At 34.3% G+C, this 20131-nt stretch overlaps 1 protein-coding gene across 1 annotated transcript in view; it reads right to left on the bottom strand.

Moving 5' to 3' along the window:
* The window catches only part of LOC137649794 (protein Wnt-9a-like), a 31980-nt gene extending 13363 nt beyond the window's left edge, over positions 1-18617 (bottom strand). The window contains exon 1 of the mRNA XM_068382737.1: positions 18529-18617. Coding sequence (XP_068238838.1) covers positions 18529-18617 — 89 coding nt within the window. The remainder of the gene's footprint in view (positions 1-18528) is intronic.
* Between the last annotated feature and the right edge of the window lie 1514 nt (positions 18618-20131).

Here is a 20131-nt window from a genome sequence, read left to right as displayed (position 1 = left end):
GCAGCAACATTGTAATTATGGGGCATGAAGTTGAACCTCCAGAAACTCAAAGTATGATTGTAAGTAGGTCAAGGATTGTGGCTCCTCAACATCCAGATCTTTGCATTGATAATGTTTCTTTTAAACTTCTATGTGTGAATTTACTTTCGAGAAACACATTCCGTCTGTTTCTTTTTCAATTGCAAAAATTGGACTTATTGAGGAATTCTTTTAAAATTTTCGGTGATGAAAGTTTTTTTAATGTTTTTGTTCTGCCTTGTTTCGAGTATTGTTCACCTGTCTGATTTTCAGCTGCCGGCTTCTCTTAATTAACCTTTTTCATACAAGTGGATGAATATGTCAGTCTAGTTTGGGTCCAACCTCAACTTATATGAAGTCTATATTACTAAACATTGGACTATGATACTTTATATTTAGGGTTGTAACCGGTTCGACACCCTAAATCAATTGAATATAGGCTTTCTGTTTCTAGGGTTACACTGCTTCCGTTGTCATAAACTATAAATTCAGTAATTACACACACACACACACACACACATATATATATATATATATATATATAGATTTATGTAAATATATATAAATTATATATATATATGTATATATATATATATATATATATTATATTCATATATATATTCATATATATATTTATATATATATATATATATATATATATATTTATATATATATTTATATAAATATATATGTATATATATTTATATGTATATATATATATTTATATATATACATATATATATATATATATATATATATAACAAATAAAAAAGAATTCTTGGCTTAATTATATCACAAGTTTTATCTCTAGTTATGACTGGCCAAGTTTCTCGTATTCAAGTGATCATCTAATCTACTCTTGAAGTCACTTATTGAAGGAGCACTAACAACATTCTCGTGGAGGTCCTTCCAGGAATTTACAACTCGTATGCTAAAAGCATTTGTTCTTCTCACAGTTCTAACATGTCCTATTTTCTTTAGCTTGTAGGTGTTCGTTCGTGTGTTATTAGTATTAGATTGAAAATATTCATTCATATTTACATTCGATCAGACCCCTAAAAGTCTCCGTTGCTGGAGTGATGTAATTCTTAGTTTTCTGTATCTTGTCTCATAAGACAAATACCTCAGACACCAATTTAGTCATTCTTATTTTGGCTTTTACCAATTCTTCAATGTCTTTTTAAAAGTATGTTGACCAAGACGGAACAATTTTAATCAATGTGCAGTCGGACCTAAGAACACTATAATGTGCAACACCTATTAATATTCATGTAGGTGAAATTCCTTAGTCGACCCCAATACTCTATCAGCTTTAGCCGCTGTGCTGCCAATATGTTGGGCAAGCTTTAAATCCTTTGCAATGAGAAATCCTATGTCTCTTTCATAGAGGTTGTGGTGGCCGGTGTAGTAACGTCCCTGACTGGTGAACGCCAGACTAGGGTTCGAGTCCTGCTCAAACTCGTTGGTTTCTTTGGTCGCTGCAACCTTATCATCCTTGTGTGCTAAGGATATAGGGGTTTGTAGGAGCCTATAGAACTATCTGCTGAGTCATCAGCAGCCATTGCCTGGCCATCCTTGGTCCTAGCTTGGGTGTCCTAGCGTGGGTGAAGAGGGGTCTTGAGAACTGATCATTTGTATATGGTCAGTCTGTAGGGTATTGCCATGCTCGATAGGGCAGTATCACTAACCGTTGCCTCTGCCATTCATGAGTGATATTTAAAACTTTAAACATGTTAAAGATAAAGGTTGGTAATTGAGAGGATCCTCCTTATTGCCCTTTCTAAAGATAAGACAAATTAGCCATTTTCCTGAAACGGGTAATATCCCTGCTTCTAACGTGTCCTTTATTTTCAGTGTGGCCAGATTGGTTACGTCTCTGTTTGGTGTTTGCCAGACGGGGGTTCGAGTCCCGCTCAGACTCGTTAGTGCCATTAGTGTCTGCAACCTTACCATCATTGTGAGCTAAGGTTAGGGGGTTTGGGTCTATTTGCTGAGGTATTAGCAGCCACTCTAGTCCTCCCTGGTCCTAGCTTGGGTGGAGAGGAGGCTTGGGCGCTGATCATATAATATATGGTCAGTCTCTAGGGCATTGTCCTGATTGCTAGGGCAATGTCACTGTCCCTTGCCTTTACCATTCATGAGCGACCTTTAAACCTCTATCAGCACTGATAACTCAATAAGGCATTCATTCAAAAACTAGGGATGGATTCCATCTGGTCCCTTCGATTTCTTACTATTGATTTGCTTAGGTAGCCCTGGAACAGTATCTAAATCCACTTCTATGTTATCTAACAGGGGCGAAGGATTAGGGAGAGCTGGCGAGGCTATAGGGCCCTCCCCTACGTTTTTGTCGAAAATTTTATATTCTACTTAAGAAAAGATTTAAAGATTATAAAATGCATAAGTAAACTAACTTAGAAAAGATTCAAAGATATTGAATTACATAAATTTAGTAACGCATTCTTCATAAGATGTATCGAATTACATAAATCTAGTAACTCATTCTTCATAAGATGTATCATTCAAAAGCAATCTCGAATAAAATGTTTATGTTAACATGAATATATTTTAGTCAAATTTAGGATTTTTAATTCTATGGCTGAATTCCAACTCTTTGCTTTTAGAATATTGGGATCTACTCTATATATTTTTGTAATACATGTTATCTATATCTTACATATAATTACCATAACGTGGAGCCTAAAAATCAGAAGAAAATTAGTATAATTGGAATATGACGTTTTTATGCATTTATTGAAAAGAAAAAAAAAACTACCATGAAAGTATGTTTTAGTAATCATACACTTCTCCAAATTTAAATAGAATACGTGTGTTTCTACTTCTTGTCAAAAGATGGCAGCACACTTCCCTTGCTCCATTCACGTGAATGATTCTAACCAGTTGGAAAAGGATGATATATTATATTGATACTTATGTAGAAATATGTGTGGCAGTTATAAATTATATTCAGCTCCAAATAAGTAAGCTATTTTAGGCTATTTATTTTTTCAAACCAAAATGGCGTCATGGAATGGTTCAGAATGCAAGGATTATAGAGCTCTACATATTGCTTATTTTTGTGGACAATAGATGGCCTTAGCAGTAAAGTACCAAATTGCTAATTATCTCCATTATCCACTCGTTATTATTTTATTACTTCATTTCTGTTGCTATTTGGGCACAAAATTGCTATAAAACAGATGCACGTGAACTTGATGTTCATTGTTGTCTGACCATAGCTTAATTCTTAGGAAATTAAAGATGTCACAATAAATATCACAGAAATATTTCCTCAGCAAATAATCGTTAGCTCAATTACATTTGGGGGTCGGCGGTGGGTGGCCAAATGCCACATGTACTGAAATCGGTGGGGCAATCGAGTAATTACGCTGGTATTTCATCCAATTTTCAATTACCTTTTTATGAAACCAAAAGATGATTAATATGTTTCATGGAATGAAATGTATCATTAGTAAAAATTACGAAGACTAACAATATTGTTACATACCGAAAGACATTACGCAGACTCCTCCTAGCTCCCTCCCATATATCGTAACGAGTTTAACTTTACCGCCAATAGATGGCATCAGAACTCAGAAGTGCCTTGTCCAAGCTAAAATAATCAGTTATTTGAAGACCACGTGTGTCAAAAAGTGTGGTAGGAAGGTAGAGGCTAGAAAATTGGTAGTTGGTAAATTGTCCAACGATCGTTTCCTTATTTTATGAATATTTTTTATCAGAAAACGGGGTGAATTTTTCATATGTCATCGGAAGCAACCTGCTTATAAAAGTGTTTAGTATTTCTTTTCTTCATCAAAACACATAGATTTTAAGTCATGTCCCTGTAAAAGTGACCAACGAAACAATCATTAACATTGTTAAGGTTGGTGGGACGAGTTTGGAAGAGCGCTGCCAAATGAATTTCCTTGAATGAAGAATATCATTATTCATTACAGATTCAAATAACTTAAGGAGTAATAGTTATATGTCAGAAGATGCATGACTATGGTGTAATTTGATGTTCTTATAATCTGCGTAATCAACAAAGACAAATAGAATAATGAAAAAGAAAATTGTCATATTCCTCTGTCTTAGCCAACACCTGACTATGTTGCGTCATCCACCAGCGAATTTGTGTTTGTTGATAAGGGCGTTCCAGAGTGTAAATCAGTTATAAAATAAGCCTTATCATCATTTCCTTAGTAAATGTATGCACGTTAGTAACCCTGTTTTTTGGTTCAATATAGATTAAAGGAATCCATTAGGTATATATATATATATATATATATATGTATGTATGTATGTATGTATGTATATATCATGTTTTCCCTTACCAGTAACGGCTTTCTAAGTGAATGATAGGTCAATCGTGAATATATAAAAGAAGTAACCTGAATGAGAGAGAGAGAGAGAGAGAGAGAGAGAGAGAGAGAGAGCATCTATAAGACATGAATGCTGGGATCTGCAAATGGAGTATACCTATAACAAGAAGAGCCAATGTTAACATTTATATACAGTAGATGAAATATGAATATTGCATTAAGCCATTAAAGATATATGACAATTATTTGTCAATATTTATTTATATTAGTATGAATATTGATCGTGAATTCGTGATGTTTTTAAAGAATTTGGTGCTGGGGATAGAGTTAAAGATGATAGTTTGGAGGGGAGGAAATGTAAGTATACATGATTGTAATGTCACCGGGATTAATGAAAATATACAGTAAATCAAATTTTGCTTTATACAAAAGCTTGTTTCAAAGGAAGGGTTTCTTCTGTAACAATTTATTATTATTATTATTATTATTATTATTATTATTATTATTATTATTATTATTAGCTTGTCAAGTTTAATTTTCCTATCTCATCTCTCACTTACATAAACACACATATATGTGTATATATGTATAATTGTATGTGTATATAGATGGGTTTATATATATATATATATATATATATCAAAGTCAGTTTGAATCATCGCTAATAAATCACAAAAAAAAAAAAGTTCCCTTTTTTCCAATTTTTGATTCGAAGGAATGGTTAACAAAGATGATAGGTTGTTGGATGTCAAGAAAGGTTAATCGAGGTGTTTTCAAAATATTGAAAACGTTTTTCAAATAAGTTACAAATGTCCTATGATCGATTGAAAGAGGAATGAATGTTAGGCTGGTCTAAGCAGTCAAATGTCTTTCCTTATTTGTATAGGTCATAGGTTTTAGTCCTTGACAGATCAGAAATATTCAGCATTAAAGGCCGAGCTGATTATGTATGTATGTATATATATATATATATATATACATATATATATATATATATATATATAATGTACATATATACATATATGCTTGTGTACATATATATATATATATATATATATTGAATTCTACTCGGGGAATGTATATCCACGGTAAATTCATTTATGATAGATGCTTCTGGCTGGGTAAGGATTCGAATCTATGCCCTGAGCCGAAACAATGACTGCATGGATTACTTTACCGATAGGGGTTTCAAGAGACATAATAGTTAATTTCAAGATTATATATGTCGAATTCAGGAATCTGTTCTTAAACTTGAAATCAACCTATCATTCACCATGATAGCTGATCAGTGAGTTTGCAACACGTGGTTACTTATGATGAAAATGTATCCCTAACACTCGTGATTTTAATCAATGTAAATATCAACCACAATAGCATTTAATGCCAAATATTATCTTTGGGAATGCTTATCCACTGGGAAATTATTTATGATTACATATAACTGTCGAAGTTAGGAATCTGTTCTTAGGCTTGAAATCAACCTATCAGACTCACCACCGTCAGAGCCTTTTCAAACATAACCCCCCCCCCACCCCCACCCCCACCCAAAAAACGCTCAAAAATAGGTCCAATATACCGTTAACCAAAAACTCTCAAGTTTGACTCTGGTTCATTGACAAAGACACTTTTAAAAGCTGATTTAATTCATTGGCCGTTTCAACATCATCTTCTCTCATCAACTCGGTTCTTTTCCTTACTCCTGCTTCTGATGAAGCTCTAAAAATGCCTGAGATTACTTTGATGTCCTTTGAGAGTTATTTTCAAAACAGCCTTGCCCTGTTTTACCACAGCATTTGCTTTATTCCTTTCTTATTCATATCTTCCAGCTCTGAGAGGAGTTTTTCTTGCCCTGAACATTTTCCACTGTCTTTTTTTTTTTTTTTTTTTTTTTACAAAAATTTGATTCTTTGCTTCCTTCGTCATTCAATTACTTTGGCCTTTCCAACTACTTTTTCTCTTTTAATTAATTAATTTATGGTAATAGCTTCTGGGTAGGCAGAGATTGGAACCCCTGCCTATTACGGCTGAATAGGCAGGGGTTCGAATCTCTGCCCAGCAAGAACCTATTACCGTAAATGAATACCAGTGGATATATATTCCCAAGATAGAATTCGGTATCAAATGCCATTGTGGTTGATATTTACATTGATTGAAATCCCGAGTGTTAGTGATATATATTCGTCATAAATAAACCAGGTGTTGCAAACTCACGATTCAGCTATCATGGTGCAGATGGGTTTATTTCAAATCTATGAACAGATTTCTGAATTCGATAGGAATAAGTTCAGTGACTTGTCATAAACTTATGTCTCTCTTGATAGCTTAGTTGGTAGAGTCCCACCAAGTATGGATTTGGCTGAATAAGCAAGGGTTCGAATCTCTTCTCAGCCAGAAGCTATTACCTTAAATGAATTTCAGTGTCAAATGCCATTGTGGTTTATATTTACAAACACACACTCATATATATATATATATATATATGTACACACACATATATATATATATATATGTGTGTGTGTGTGTGTATGTATATATATATATATATATATATGTATATATATATATATATATATTATACATACTAGTGTACGAGACTTGTAAAAAATAACAGCTAAATATTTAGATAGATAGATAGGCACAAACACGTACCTCCCTCACACCAGTGTATGACTTATCACTCTCCCCTACTCAACTGACGAGGGAGAACTGAACGTGACCGGAGATTGTTATATAGAGAGAGAGAGAGAGAGAGAGAGAGAGAGAGAGAGAGAGAGAGTGATAATTACATACGTACTGTACTACATACATGAAACACCCAATACGTATTACCTTCAAAATGCCACACTGTGGCCATCCCCAAGCTAGAATGCACACACTCTCAGCATCTGGGCATTACAGCAAAGTCGTCATACCAGGTCGTAACTCACGGGTTAACATTCGGCCATAAAACTGAAGACTTTATTTGGCCAGGACATTAAAACGCCGTTAGTGTCTCAGACAAGCTGCTCCTTTGTATATAGGACAGGCAGTGTGTTTACTGTGTTGCCTAGGACCTCTTTGGGGTCCTACACGGGAGAAAAGGATTTTCGTGTTAGTGATTAATATCTTCTTGAGAGAGAGTCGTCCGAGGATGATGATAATGATGATGATGATGATGGTTATTATTATTATTATTATTATTATTATTATTATTATTATTATTATTATTATTTGCTGAGCTACAACCCTAGTTGGAAGAGCAGGATACTATAGGCCCAAGGGCTCCAACAGGGAAAATAGCCCAGGGAGAAAAGGAAACAAGTAAATAAATAAACTACAAGGAAAGAGAAAAATAATGGAAAAGCTAGTTTTTGTAGTGTCATTTTGATTTTATTATTATGTAAGCTAATGGATGTTCTTTATATATTGAAGCTCAACGTTGATTGAACCCAGAGGTGTATTAGATTAAATGATGTCAATGCAAGTTATTTAACTGATGGTAATAATTTTGCGTTCATATTAGAAATTACATTCCATCTTTTAACAATTTCGCTTCAATGATACATTTTTAAGTAGCTCCGATATTAAATATAGACCACTTGGAGTCTTTCCTATTTTACTAAATTTCTTGGTGTTTTCATAATTTTGTTTGTGTCATAACTGCACAACTACTGGGTCAAGTGACACTGATATGAGTTGAATGCTTCTTTCGTCGACTGAAAGAAATTCAATATACTCTTGTTAAGAGGTATATCATGTTCTAACATAAATTGCTTGGCATATGCGCATTATAGACAGATGGATATTTTTAATGTCTCTATTGCTTATAGTTTTTTTCATTTTTTTATATATCGGGTTGTTTCTCAATAACAGTGATCAATCTATTCTGAAGAAATGTTTTAATTCTTTCATTCTCCCTTGTTTCGAGTATTATTCTCCTGTCTGGTGTTCAGCTGCTGATTCTCATCTTAATTTGTTGGACGGGAACTTACGGTCTATAAAATTTCATATTCCTAACACCGTCATTCAATTAGTTCGTTATGCATAATGCATAAGATTTTTCATAATTCTGATCATCCTTGACATTCAGATCTTCCCGGACAGTTCCATCCTGTTCGTAATACTAAAGACATGCAGCTAATTCTCATAGTCAGTCCTTCTCCATCATGAGGCTCAATACTACACAGTATTCAAGAAGTTTTATTCCAACTGTGACCAAACTGTGGAATCATCTTCCTAATCGGGTAGTTGAATTGGAACTTCAAAAGTTCAAACTTTCAGTAAATGTTTTTATGTTGAACAAGCTGGCGTAAGTCTTTTTATAGTTTTTATATGAAATATCTGTTTTAAGTTGTTTTTAAATATTTTATTTTAATTGTTCGTTATTTCCTTATTTCCTTTCTTTACTGGGCTAGTTTTCACTGTTAGAGGCCTTGGGCTTATAGCGTCTTGCTTTTCCAACTAGTGTTATAGCTTAGCTAATAATAATAATAATAATAATAATAATAATAATAATACATAGTTTATGGCTTCTCACAAATAGAAGAAAATTAGATTGATACAATGAAAAACCAGGTGAATATCGTTCCATGGATCTCTCTCTCTCTCTCTCTCTCTCTCTCTCTCTCTCTCCCTCTCTCTGGTCTGCTGGTACATCCACATTATTTTGATCTTTGAATCTTTACTTTTTAATATAATTCAGTTTCCCCCGGTCAACTTGAGCAATAAAATTATGTACCTAGTTGTTAGTCAACTGTTGTAAATCGGAGAGAGAGAGAGAGAGAGAGAGAGAGAGAGAGAGAGAGAGAGAGAGATTGGGGACCACCCGACGAGGTAATCCATTCTACTTCAATGGAACCATTTAATAATAATAATGATAATAATAATAATGATGATGATGATGATGATTATTATTATTATTATTATTATTATTAAGAATTTTCAGCCCACGGTCTTCATATTTGAGTCAGCAGTTAAAGGTTGAATATGGAAGCGACTTTTGTCTTGTTTTTTTCAATGCCGTCATCATCATCAGCCGTTGCTAGCCCCATGCAGGACAAAGGCCTCACACCTGTCCATCCACTCGCGTCTGTTTATGGTCTTTCTATGCCAGTCTATAGCCGCAAATTTTCTTAGTTTGTCAATTGATCGTCTTTTATTTCTTCTCTTGCTTCGTTTGCAATCTAGGTATCCATTCTGTTATTCTTTTTGTCCATCTATTATCCGTCATTCTCATTATATGTTCTTCCCGCGTTCATTTCTCTATAGGTATCTCCAAGTTATGAAAAAAACCGGTCATCGAATATTATAATAACATCTAATGAATTCCAGTGATTTTTTTTTAATTGAAAGAGCTTTTCAGAGTTAGCTCCTTAGGCATGATTGGTAATAAGAGCTGACCAAGCTTAGATAATCTCTTTAGAGATTTGTATCCATTTTAACTGAAAACAATGCTTTTTTTTTTACCCTGTATTAAATTAATCTTGTTCTTGTAAATTATAATAATGATGATAATAACAATAATAAGCTCTGACAAAAGAAAAGAAAAAAAAGGATGATTATTTTTGGTATTTGTTGTGAATGTTAGTAAATCAATATACGAGTAATTCTTCGTAGTAGTTCATACATCTTTAGATTTCAATATACAATTTTTTTACCTTTCAATTTAAACTTCTTTGGCTTCTAAATTCCCATGTCCTCTCCGTCGGTCAAACTTCTTGAGCGGTAGGTTTAATTTAGCCAGCCTTGTGTCAGCTGGGTAGAATTAGAGCATTGATGTGGACCCCTGGAACCTCTCTTACCAACATAGGCAATATACGAAAAGTGGAAAGCTTAACCTTGAAGGCCAAAGAAATATATTATGCTTTAAGTGATGATGTTTTGTTGTATTGACATACTTTAAATGCGATACATAAGAATGGTCTCTTTTGGCTATTATTATTATTATTATTATTATTATTATTATTATTATTATTATTGTTGTTGTTGTTGTTGTTGTTGTTGTTGTTGTGGTTTATTATTATCGTCATCATTATTATTATTATTATTATTATTATTATTATTATTATTATTATTATTATTATTATTATTATTAAAATGGTAGTTCTGTAATTCTCAGACGAGGGGAAACGCAGTTTAATGAGGAACTGTAGTGCAAGCACAAATCGAAACATCATCTTCTTTCACTCACCTTCATCTCAACGTTTCGGACAATTTGTCCATTATCATGTTCTGTAAAGTTAAAAACATACATTTATACAAACAATAAAAAACATTTGTTAAAAGACATGAGCAAAAATAAGATAATTTAAAATTATAAATAGTACCTAAAACACTTTTCTGCTGAAAGCAGAGTTATCTAGGTCTAGTTTCGGTTTAAGTTTTTCTATGTAAAATGTTTCCAATAATCTTAGCTCGGTCTCAAATCGTGCTTTACATAAAATACTAAAATCAAGGTGATTAAAATTGGCGTTACAAACTCCATGGCAATGAAACTCTTATAGAGGACTGAGAAGACTTACCTAGCGGTAGAAGGGTCCTTGAACTAATGCCTCTATGTTCAAAGGTTCTGGTAGACAACATTTTAGTCGAACTAACCACATATTCCGAACTACACTTCGGACACACAAATTTATAAAAGTGTTTTAAGTACTATTTATAATTTTAGATCATCTTATTTTTGCTCATGTCTTTTATCAATGTTTTTTTTATTGTTTGTATCAATGTATGTTTTTAACTTTACAGAACCTAATGATGGACAAATTGTCCAAAACGTTGAAATAAAGGTGATTGAAGGAAGATGTTTCGATTTGTGCTTGTCCTATAGTTCCTCATTAAAATGCGTTATTATTATTATTATTATTATTATTATTATTATTATTATTATTATTGTTGTTGTTGTTGTTGTTGTTATTTCAAATCATATATAGCTATTGCATGTTTCCTGTTGCCCTTGCATTTGTATTGCTTTTCATCTAATGCAGTCTCCCAGTTCTCCTTTTCAACCTCCTACCGATATCCTTTTGGGTTTCTGATTATTAAATAGGGAAGTCTTTCAGTGAGTAATTTATTTCGAAAACTTAATTCAGGAATCGACACAACGCCACTCAGGTTGTTATTTAAAGTCCGTAATAGGGAATTAGTAGACCTAGAGTATGCTGATAACGCTGTCTCTTTTAGCACAGGATTTGCAATGCTTGCTTACTAGAATGCATGAAATATCACACGAGGTTTGGCTCTATATAAATAGAAGAAAGACAGGGATGAATAGATGGAATATGTAATGGAATATGAAATATCATTTGAAGGAAAAGGATTAATGAGGTTGAATCATTCAAGTATTTAGGAACTATGATCTCCAATGCAGGGTCTTTAGAATTATAATTTAGTGAAAGACTGAATAAAGCAAATGAGAAATCAAATCCCCTGAAATTACATATAAAAATCAGACTGTATAATTATCAGTTTAGTGAGATCAGTGCTACTCTCTGGACATGAGCCATATGACAATGAAACAATCTCCTCCAGATTTAGTAGATTTGAGAACAAAGTCCTCAGAAGGATATTGCGAGTTAAAAAGCACGACAGAATTAGAAATGAAACTATAAGAAATATTACTCGAGTGCCATATGTAGATAAGATAATGGTGAGGGTTGGATGGAGATGGTTTGGGCATGCTTTTCACACTCCCCAAAGAGAGATTAGTTCACCAAATATTTAACTAGGCTTCACAAGGCACCAGAAGTGTTGGAAGACTCAGGCCTACATGTCTGAGGACTATGAAGCGTGAGGTAGGGGAGGGGGAATGAAGAAGTATTGAATTAAAAGCTCAAGATAGAGACGAGTGGCGAAATCTAACCGAGGCCCTTTGCGTCGATAGGCGTAGGAGGAGATGATGATAATAATGATGGATTCTGAACTGATGATCCCCACCTTTCCTCTTTGCTTCGCCATTATTCTTACTTTATTAGTTCTCTTGTTGTCTTCGGAACTCAGTTGGTAAGGAGCACCAGGTTGCTTACCCCATACAACTCTATCCACCTTTGTTTATAAGCTCGGCGTCAATGACCTTAGATGTCAGGATGCCAGAAAACCTCAAATCAACCAATCAATCAATCCTTTATATGCATGCACATGACCTTTCCTGACATTTAACTGCCTCTCAAATAATTCCCCCTTTTCCTCCATAAATCTTTTATATCTTTAAGCATTTGCATTGGAAGAGTATTCAATATCTCTCGTTCTACTTGAGAAGTATAGGAATGGTATTGAAGCACGGTATTTATCGTGCATAAGCACTTACTTTCGTCAGAATAGTTAATCGACAGTGTTTCAGTGATAATCTTTAGTAAAGTTGTTAAGATGTATCGGTATAACTTTTTGTATTAAATGTTTATTTACCTTTAAAGGATATTGAATTTACATGGTATAATAGATATAAAAACCCCTCTTGTGTAAAGTACAAGAAAAGTTTATTGATTATAACTGGTTGTGATTGGAAATGTATAGTGTGTAATTCCTAACCATAATCCAATGCCTCACACATTACCCAATGTAACAGGGTTTAATAGTATCATCTTCGCACTGATTTGATGTAATTATGACTCTTCTGATTATTATTTTAACTCTCTATGGCGGGGAGTTTTACCTGTTAGAGCGTTGTGAATTGTAATATTCTGTGTTTTCAACCAGAGTTATAGCTTGATGACAAAAATAACAGAAAAGATGAGATTTAGAAGAATAGACTTTCTAAGCGGCTAAAAATACGCTTATGGTGAACTGCATTCTCTTGTAGAATTAATTTTTCGCAATTATTTTATTTTTTAAATGAAAGGGTTAGTCTGACGCCCATTTTAGACCAGGCCCAACGAAAACAAAATAAAAGAAGGGAAAGAATACTCTCTCTCTCTCTCTCTCTCTCTCTCTCTCTCTCTCTCTCTCTCTCTCTCTCTGGTATTATGCTAGCACGGACTCTTGCTTCTAGAGCAGCTCGTAGGAAATAGTTAACCTGCTAAATGTTTTTTTACGAAAAGGAAAGCTTTAAATTGCGATAAATCTATATTTTATATAACGGGAGCTTCGGCACTAGTCAAGACCTAATGAATCAACATATTTACTAAGCTCAAAGCAGAAGTTGCATTAGAATTGTGAATTAATTATTGTCTACGAGAAACACCTTTATAAAGGCTGCATGTAATAGATAAAAAAGCTTTTATTAAACTCGGGTTGCAGATTCTAAACTAGTTTGGAGGTGTGTTCGATACATGTAAAAATCTCTATTATCGTTCATCTTTTTTCTTCTTATTTTTCCTTTTTTGGAAATTCTCCTATGAGCCCTCGTTTTGTCCATGAGAGGGACTTTTATTTGGTAGCTTTAGGTTATAAATTTCTTTAATATTTTTTATATAATCTTGTAATAACCGCTTCTGGATAAATCTGAAAAATATATCTCCTACGTTTCATCACTCAAAAATGGAGGACAGTTGTTACTACATAAGACATTAGAGACGTTTTCATTATTGTCATTAAACGCAGATTATCGTTTTTCATTATAAGAAATTTCTCGTTTAAACAGAAAATAAACATAGAGTATCTCTTTTCTTAAGATTTACTTCTCAGATCCATTAAATTGAACAGTTATTATATAGTTTTACTAATGTTTTACTGTTTTTTTTTTTTTTTCATATTATTGGGTGGGGGGTTAGAGCACCGGTTTTGCATGTTGTATAGATTTTTAAGAATTGTGGAACAGACGAAAATATGTCCTGCTCCTGGCTCTTTTATTCTAGATCCTCATATTAAATACAGGACGGAAAAGGGAAAGGTTATCTCACTCAAGGATTTCTTTCACCTTTCCCCCAAATTAAACAATGACTGAAAAAGTTTTAAACTACTTCCCCTCGCTTTATTTCACGGATCAATAATTGACTCAGAAAGTCGACTTATACCTTAGAGACTGGCTCTCTCTCTCTCTCTCTCTCTCTCTCTCTCTCTCTCTCTGTATATATATATATATATATATATATACATACACATAGGTCAGCGGCCAAGCCCCCTTCACCATCAAGCTAAGACCAGGGAGAACCAGGCAATGCCTGCTGATGACTCAGTAGGTAATCTATAGGTTCCCTCAAACCCCAGTCCCTAACTCACAAAGATGGTGAGGTTGTAGACACTACTAGAAACTATCGAGTTAGAGCGTGTCTCGAATTCCCGTTCAACAGATTTCCAGGCAGGGACGTTTCCAATAGGCTACCACATTTTAATTGAGGGAAAAAGCCTTAAGGCAGCTTACTTATTGATTTTCGTTTAGTCTTCGGAACACCCATTGGGTATCCCCTTCTCCAAGATCCAATTGCCCTGTGAAAATTGCTAATCTTTAGATTGTCAAGATTTGGAATTATCTTCCTACTTCTGTTTTTCTTGATTTATAAAGAAAATTCCTTTAAAAACAAGTATATCCCATATACATTGCTAAATTACACCCCTCCCCCTCACTATGTCACACATAAGAACACATACCGCTTCTTCCTTTCTTTGGCCTTTTCTCGTTGTAATGTTTTTATGTTGAACAGGCTGACTTAAGTCTTTTTATAGTTTATATATGACCTATCGGTTTTGGTGTTGTTAATGTTTTTAAAATGATTTATGGTTAATTTGTTCTCATCCTTTATTTATTTCCTTATTTCCTTTCCTCACTGGGCTATTTTTCCCTGTTGGAGCCCTTGGGCTTATAGCATCTTGCTTTTCCAACTAGGGTTGTAGCTTGGCTAGTAATAATAATAGTAATCAGTTAGCAATGAGGATTGGTCTTCACATGGAAAGATATCATCGAACTAGCGTTGACGTGATTGGGAGATTGTTTACAATTCATCTATACAATTCATTAACTTTGCTAATCCGGGTTAGTGAAACTCCCGTGGTCTCCACCTGAACGAATTTTATTTAATATTATTATTATTCGAGTTGTACAGTTGGCTTCATTAATTCCGGTACACTTGATGAGAAGCTATGGAGACAATTCTATCCTGTTCGTAATACTAGGCAGGCAGTTAATTCTAATAGCCAGGCCTCCTTCATCATGAGGCTCAATACTACACAGTATTCTAGAACTTTTATTCCAGCTGTTACCAAGTTGTGGAATGATCTTCCTAATCGGGTGGTTGAATCAGTAGAACTTCAAAAGTTCAAAGTTGGAGCAAATGCTTTTTTGTTGATCAGGCGGACATGAGTCTTTTTATAGTTAATTTATGACATATTTGTTTTTGATGTTGTTAATAGTTTATATATGACATGTCTGTTTTGACGTTGTTACTTTTATTAGAATAATTTATTGTTAATTTGTTCTCTTCATTTATTTATTTCCTTATTTCCTTTCCTCACTGGGCTATTTTTCCCTGTTGGAGCCCTTGGGCTTATAGCATCTTGCTTTTCCAACTTGGGTTGTAGCTTGGATAGTAATAATAATAATAATAATCGGACAGCTGAACATTGTAGCAGGTAATACTGTTTACCAAAAGAGAAACTGTTGGCAACACTGGCCTGATTAGCAACGCCTCTGCCTGGTGTTTGCCAGACGGGGGTTCGAGTTCCGCTCAGAATCGTTAGCGCCTTTAGTGTCTGCAACCTTACCATCCTTGTGAGCTAAGGTTGGGGGGTTTGGGGTCTATCTGCTGAGTCATCAGCAGTCATTACCTTGCCTTCCCTGGTCCTAGCTTGGGTGGAGAGGGGACTTAGGCGCTGATCATATAATATATGGTCATTCTCTAGGGCATCGTCCCGCTTGCTAGGGCAATGTCACTGTCCCTTGCCTCTGCCTTTAAACCTTTAAACCTGATCTTATAAGCACGTGATCAAAAGCATTTTTATTAATTTTACAAAGTTAAGCAAACAACAATATTTCTGTAAACGACACTTCGTAAAATTAATCTAAATTATTTTGATCACATAATTACAAGCTCACCGATTTTTTTTTTTAAAGAAGCGTTAACAGCAGTTTCTTCTTTGCTAGATACAGCGTTACCTGAAGTGTACTAGAATTAATGAAGGTAACTGTACAACTAGAAAATACATCAGCCCAATAGGGAAAACAGTCCAGTGTGGAAAACAAAGTAAGCAGCTAAATAAAAAGAAAGCTATAAAATGATAATAAAAGAATAGAATATGTTAGAGTAAACATCATGCTTAAAGATATATTAACTTATGAATTATGAAACGAAACTTGCGTCGACCTGTTCAACAGAAAAGCATTTACAAACGGTTTGAACCTCTGAATTTCCATTGATTCAACATCTTGCTTGGTAATGTCTTTCCATAATTTGATCATAGAAAAAATAAAACATTTAGAATCCAATGTTGTATTGATCTTGATGAAAGATAAGGCAAGACAGTTGGATTCAACCCCATACCTGGTACTGTATTCCACGGATATTGCATGGTACAGTTGGGTTCATGAATTCCGGTACACTTCACGGAAAGCTAAGGAGACGTCAGTGTACCGAAATTAATGAAGCCAACTGTACGACGAGGTGGATAGTCTAGTCTCGGAAGATCTGAATGCAAAGGATGCACAACAAGCTAATTGAACGATGGTGACAGAGATTAATATTCAGATCATGGATAAGGAATTTAATAGACTGCCTGGTTTCATCCAAAAAGATGAGATGAGAGTCTGATGCTGAACGGTATTTCAAACATGGCATATTAAAAGAATTAAAACATTTCTTCGGTATTAACAGATCTACATAAGTTTTAAAAGACTATCGCAATATAAAATTTGTTCGTGATATTGAAGAAGAGAAAGATTGGGTGTTTCTCGAAAGTAAATTTGTAATGAAGAACCGCACCTAGAATTTTAGTGAGCTGCTAGTAGGTAAAGAAGTTTCAAAAGATCTAGGTGTGGAGGATCCATTGTCCCTACCCTAGACTGTTAAAAAATTGCATTAAAAACGGTAAAAGTCTAGCAACATTTATTCCAGGATTCTCACCGTTTTAAGAACAGTTTTATTGACGTGAAAGAGTTATATTACGGTAATCAACCCATAAAAAATAATAAATTAAGGTAAAATTACGGTCGCCTGTATTTTACTGAAATACGATAGAGAACAGTATATTTTTTTACGGAGAATTTCTGATCAAAATTACGGTTTTATCTAACAGTGTATTTACAATCATACTTTGATTTTCGTTAGGGTTTAACTTCATCCCCAAAGTTAGCATTATGCATTAATTTAGCTTAATCTCTGTTAAGGGATTCAGCATTTGTAAGTCTTCATTTAACAGATGGTATTGTAAAAAGAGTAGTAACCACGTCGCAAAATTAACAACCAGCTTTTGAAAGTAATACCACATAACACGCGCATAGGAGAAAAAAAAAGAAATATATATATATATATATATATATATATATATATATATATATATATATATATATATATATATATATATATATATATATATATATATATACATATATATATATATATATATATATATATATATATATACATATATATATATATATATATATATATATATATATATATATATATATATATATATATATATATATATATATATATATATAATACTGTATATCAATCATTACATTCATAAAAACTGCACAGATGTTGAGAAAAACATTGAGCATCCATCATATCAGAAGGAGACGCATGTGTATGGGCGATTAAGCAGGTTTTATAAGATGCATTCCTTAAGCAGGTTCCACGCAACATCACAATAGGCTCTCCCTAGGATACCAATATTACTCGTTGTCATAAACGCAAACATCAATAATTCCAGGCCACGGGAGAATGATTCCAGTAATAGCAAGAAACTAGTACGTTTAAAAGTTTAAAGGCTGCTCATGAATGGCAGGGGCAAGGGACAGTGACATTGCCCTATCAATCAGAACAAAGCCTTAGAGACTGACCATATATACATATGACCAGCGTCTAAGCCCCCTCTCCACTCAAGCTAGGACCAAGGAGGGCCAGTCAATGGCTGCTGATGACTCAGCAGATAGACCTATAGGCTCCCCCAAAGCCCCCATCCTTAGCTCACAAGGATAGTGAGATTTCTTCGACCAAAGAAACTAACGAGTTTGAGCGGGACTCGAACCCCAGTCTAGAGGTCGCCAATCAGGAACGTTACAGCATCGGCCACCACAACCCTGCAGAACGTGCAGAGAGTAAAAAAAGCTTTTTCTTACCCAACTGAACCGAAGCAGCAATCTGCCAATAGCACTACGATGCAAAACTCCAGCAGGGTCGTTGGTTTGATCAATTGTGATGACGTCATTATTCTTGCACCTGGTATGTTTGGACAAAAGTGAAGTTCGTTTCACATGGTTAAGTTGAAGATTTTATTTTTTTATACAGCTAGAAACTGTTACGCATCTTTGATTGTTCAGGTGTTTTTAAGAGGTGCTTGAAAGATCACATAATACACAAACCTTTAACTGATCTAATATAGTTTTACCAACTTCAAAAATCGCATATTATTTAAAATTTTCCTTGTTCTAATATATTTTTGTATCTTGCAAGACACCACAGTACATGAGAAATGTAAAAATTTGTTCGAAAAAACGCGAACCAGTATCTTAAATATTAAATAATCCATAGATTAAGAAATGACAGTTCCTTGCACATTGGTAACCAGTAATGTTTTGTAGTTAATGGTGTTTAACTAAGATGTCTCTTATATTACAAACATGCAGCAATTGAAGGCAAGACACAAACGCCACCAACATACTACTTGCAAGACCAATAAGCACTGGGCCAAACTATTCCATTTCTGTTGCGAAGAACACACGGTGGAAAACTCGAACCAAAGTGACATTACACACAATTATACATGCAATAAAGCCCAGAGACGGAAATGGCAGGAATGCGCTAATTGCTTTGTTTCCGTGGGGTTTTTGATTCCTCATAAGTCACCTCCATTGCATGACCAGATAGCCGTATTTGCAGTCCTTTGGAAAATTAATTTCAAGCAAGGAATCCAAATTTCTTCACACTGGGAATCCTGAACAAACCAGCTAAAAGCATCGCCTTGAAAAAATTATTCAATCTCCCTCTCTTGAGATATAAACTTTTCGTATCCATTCACAAAATCTTTATATTCACTTCATATTTTCGAAAATCAAAGTACGCCCCACAGTAGGAGGTAGCGTGAAGAATAAAACTCGCAATCATATTCTCGAAGCAAGACTAAAACCATTATTACTTGTTACGGTCTCTCTTTTCATGTTTCGTTTCTACTTTCCCATCTTTTCCATATATGCCATTTGATAATACTTCCTTAGATTAAATAACTTCCACATCCCCTCTCCTCGTCTTGCAATTGCAATCTGTTTTTTCTATGCGTTCATATTCAAACAATCACGAATCTCGGTGAGACATCCAAACGGCGCAAAAACATCTCCACCCCACATCCCGACTCCACCGTCACTGGTAAACAGCCCGATTTATGAGTCGGGTAACACTTCTCATAATTCGTTGGAAGATGATAAAATCTCAAGTGTTTAAGTTCCACCCTATTGGTGTAAAGGCATTTCCTTTACGGCCAACCGGGAGTCGTTTACACAATCGTGAACCAATCACTTTACGGGTCACATTTCCAAAAACAATACTTTTCACTCGCCACCCAAGTTGTTTTGCGTTTCGCATTTGCTTGTTTTAAACAGGCCTGAAGTTGTATGATAGACCATTATCAGATCATTTGAAATAACATATCTTTATTATGCGATTATTCACAAATTGCTTAAGCAGACTTAAATTAATTCCAATAAACAATAGGCTTGTTTATTGTCC

The sequence above is a fragment of the Palaemon carinicauda genome, chromosome 11 (genome assembly GCF_036898095.1).
Source record: "Palaemon carinicauda isolate YSFRI2023 chromosome 11, ASM3689809v2, whole genome shotgun sequence".
Lineage (NCBI taxonomy): Eukaryota > Metazoa > Arthropoda > Malacostraca > Decapoda > Palaemonidae > Palaemon > Palaemon carinicauda.
The sequence above is the reverse complement of the archived record's forward strand: the minus strand, read 5'-3'. Positions and strand labels throughout refer to the sequence as shown.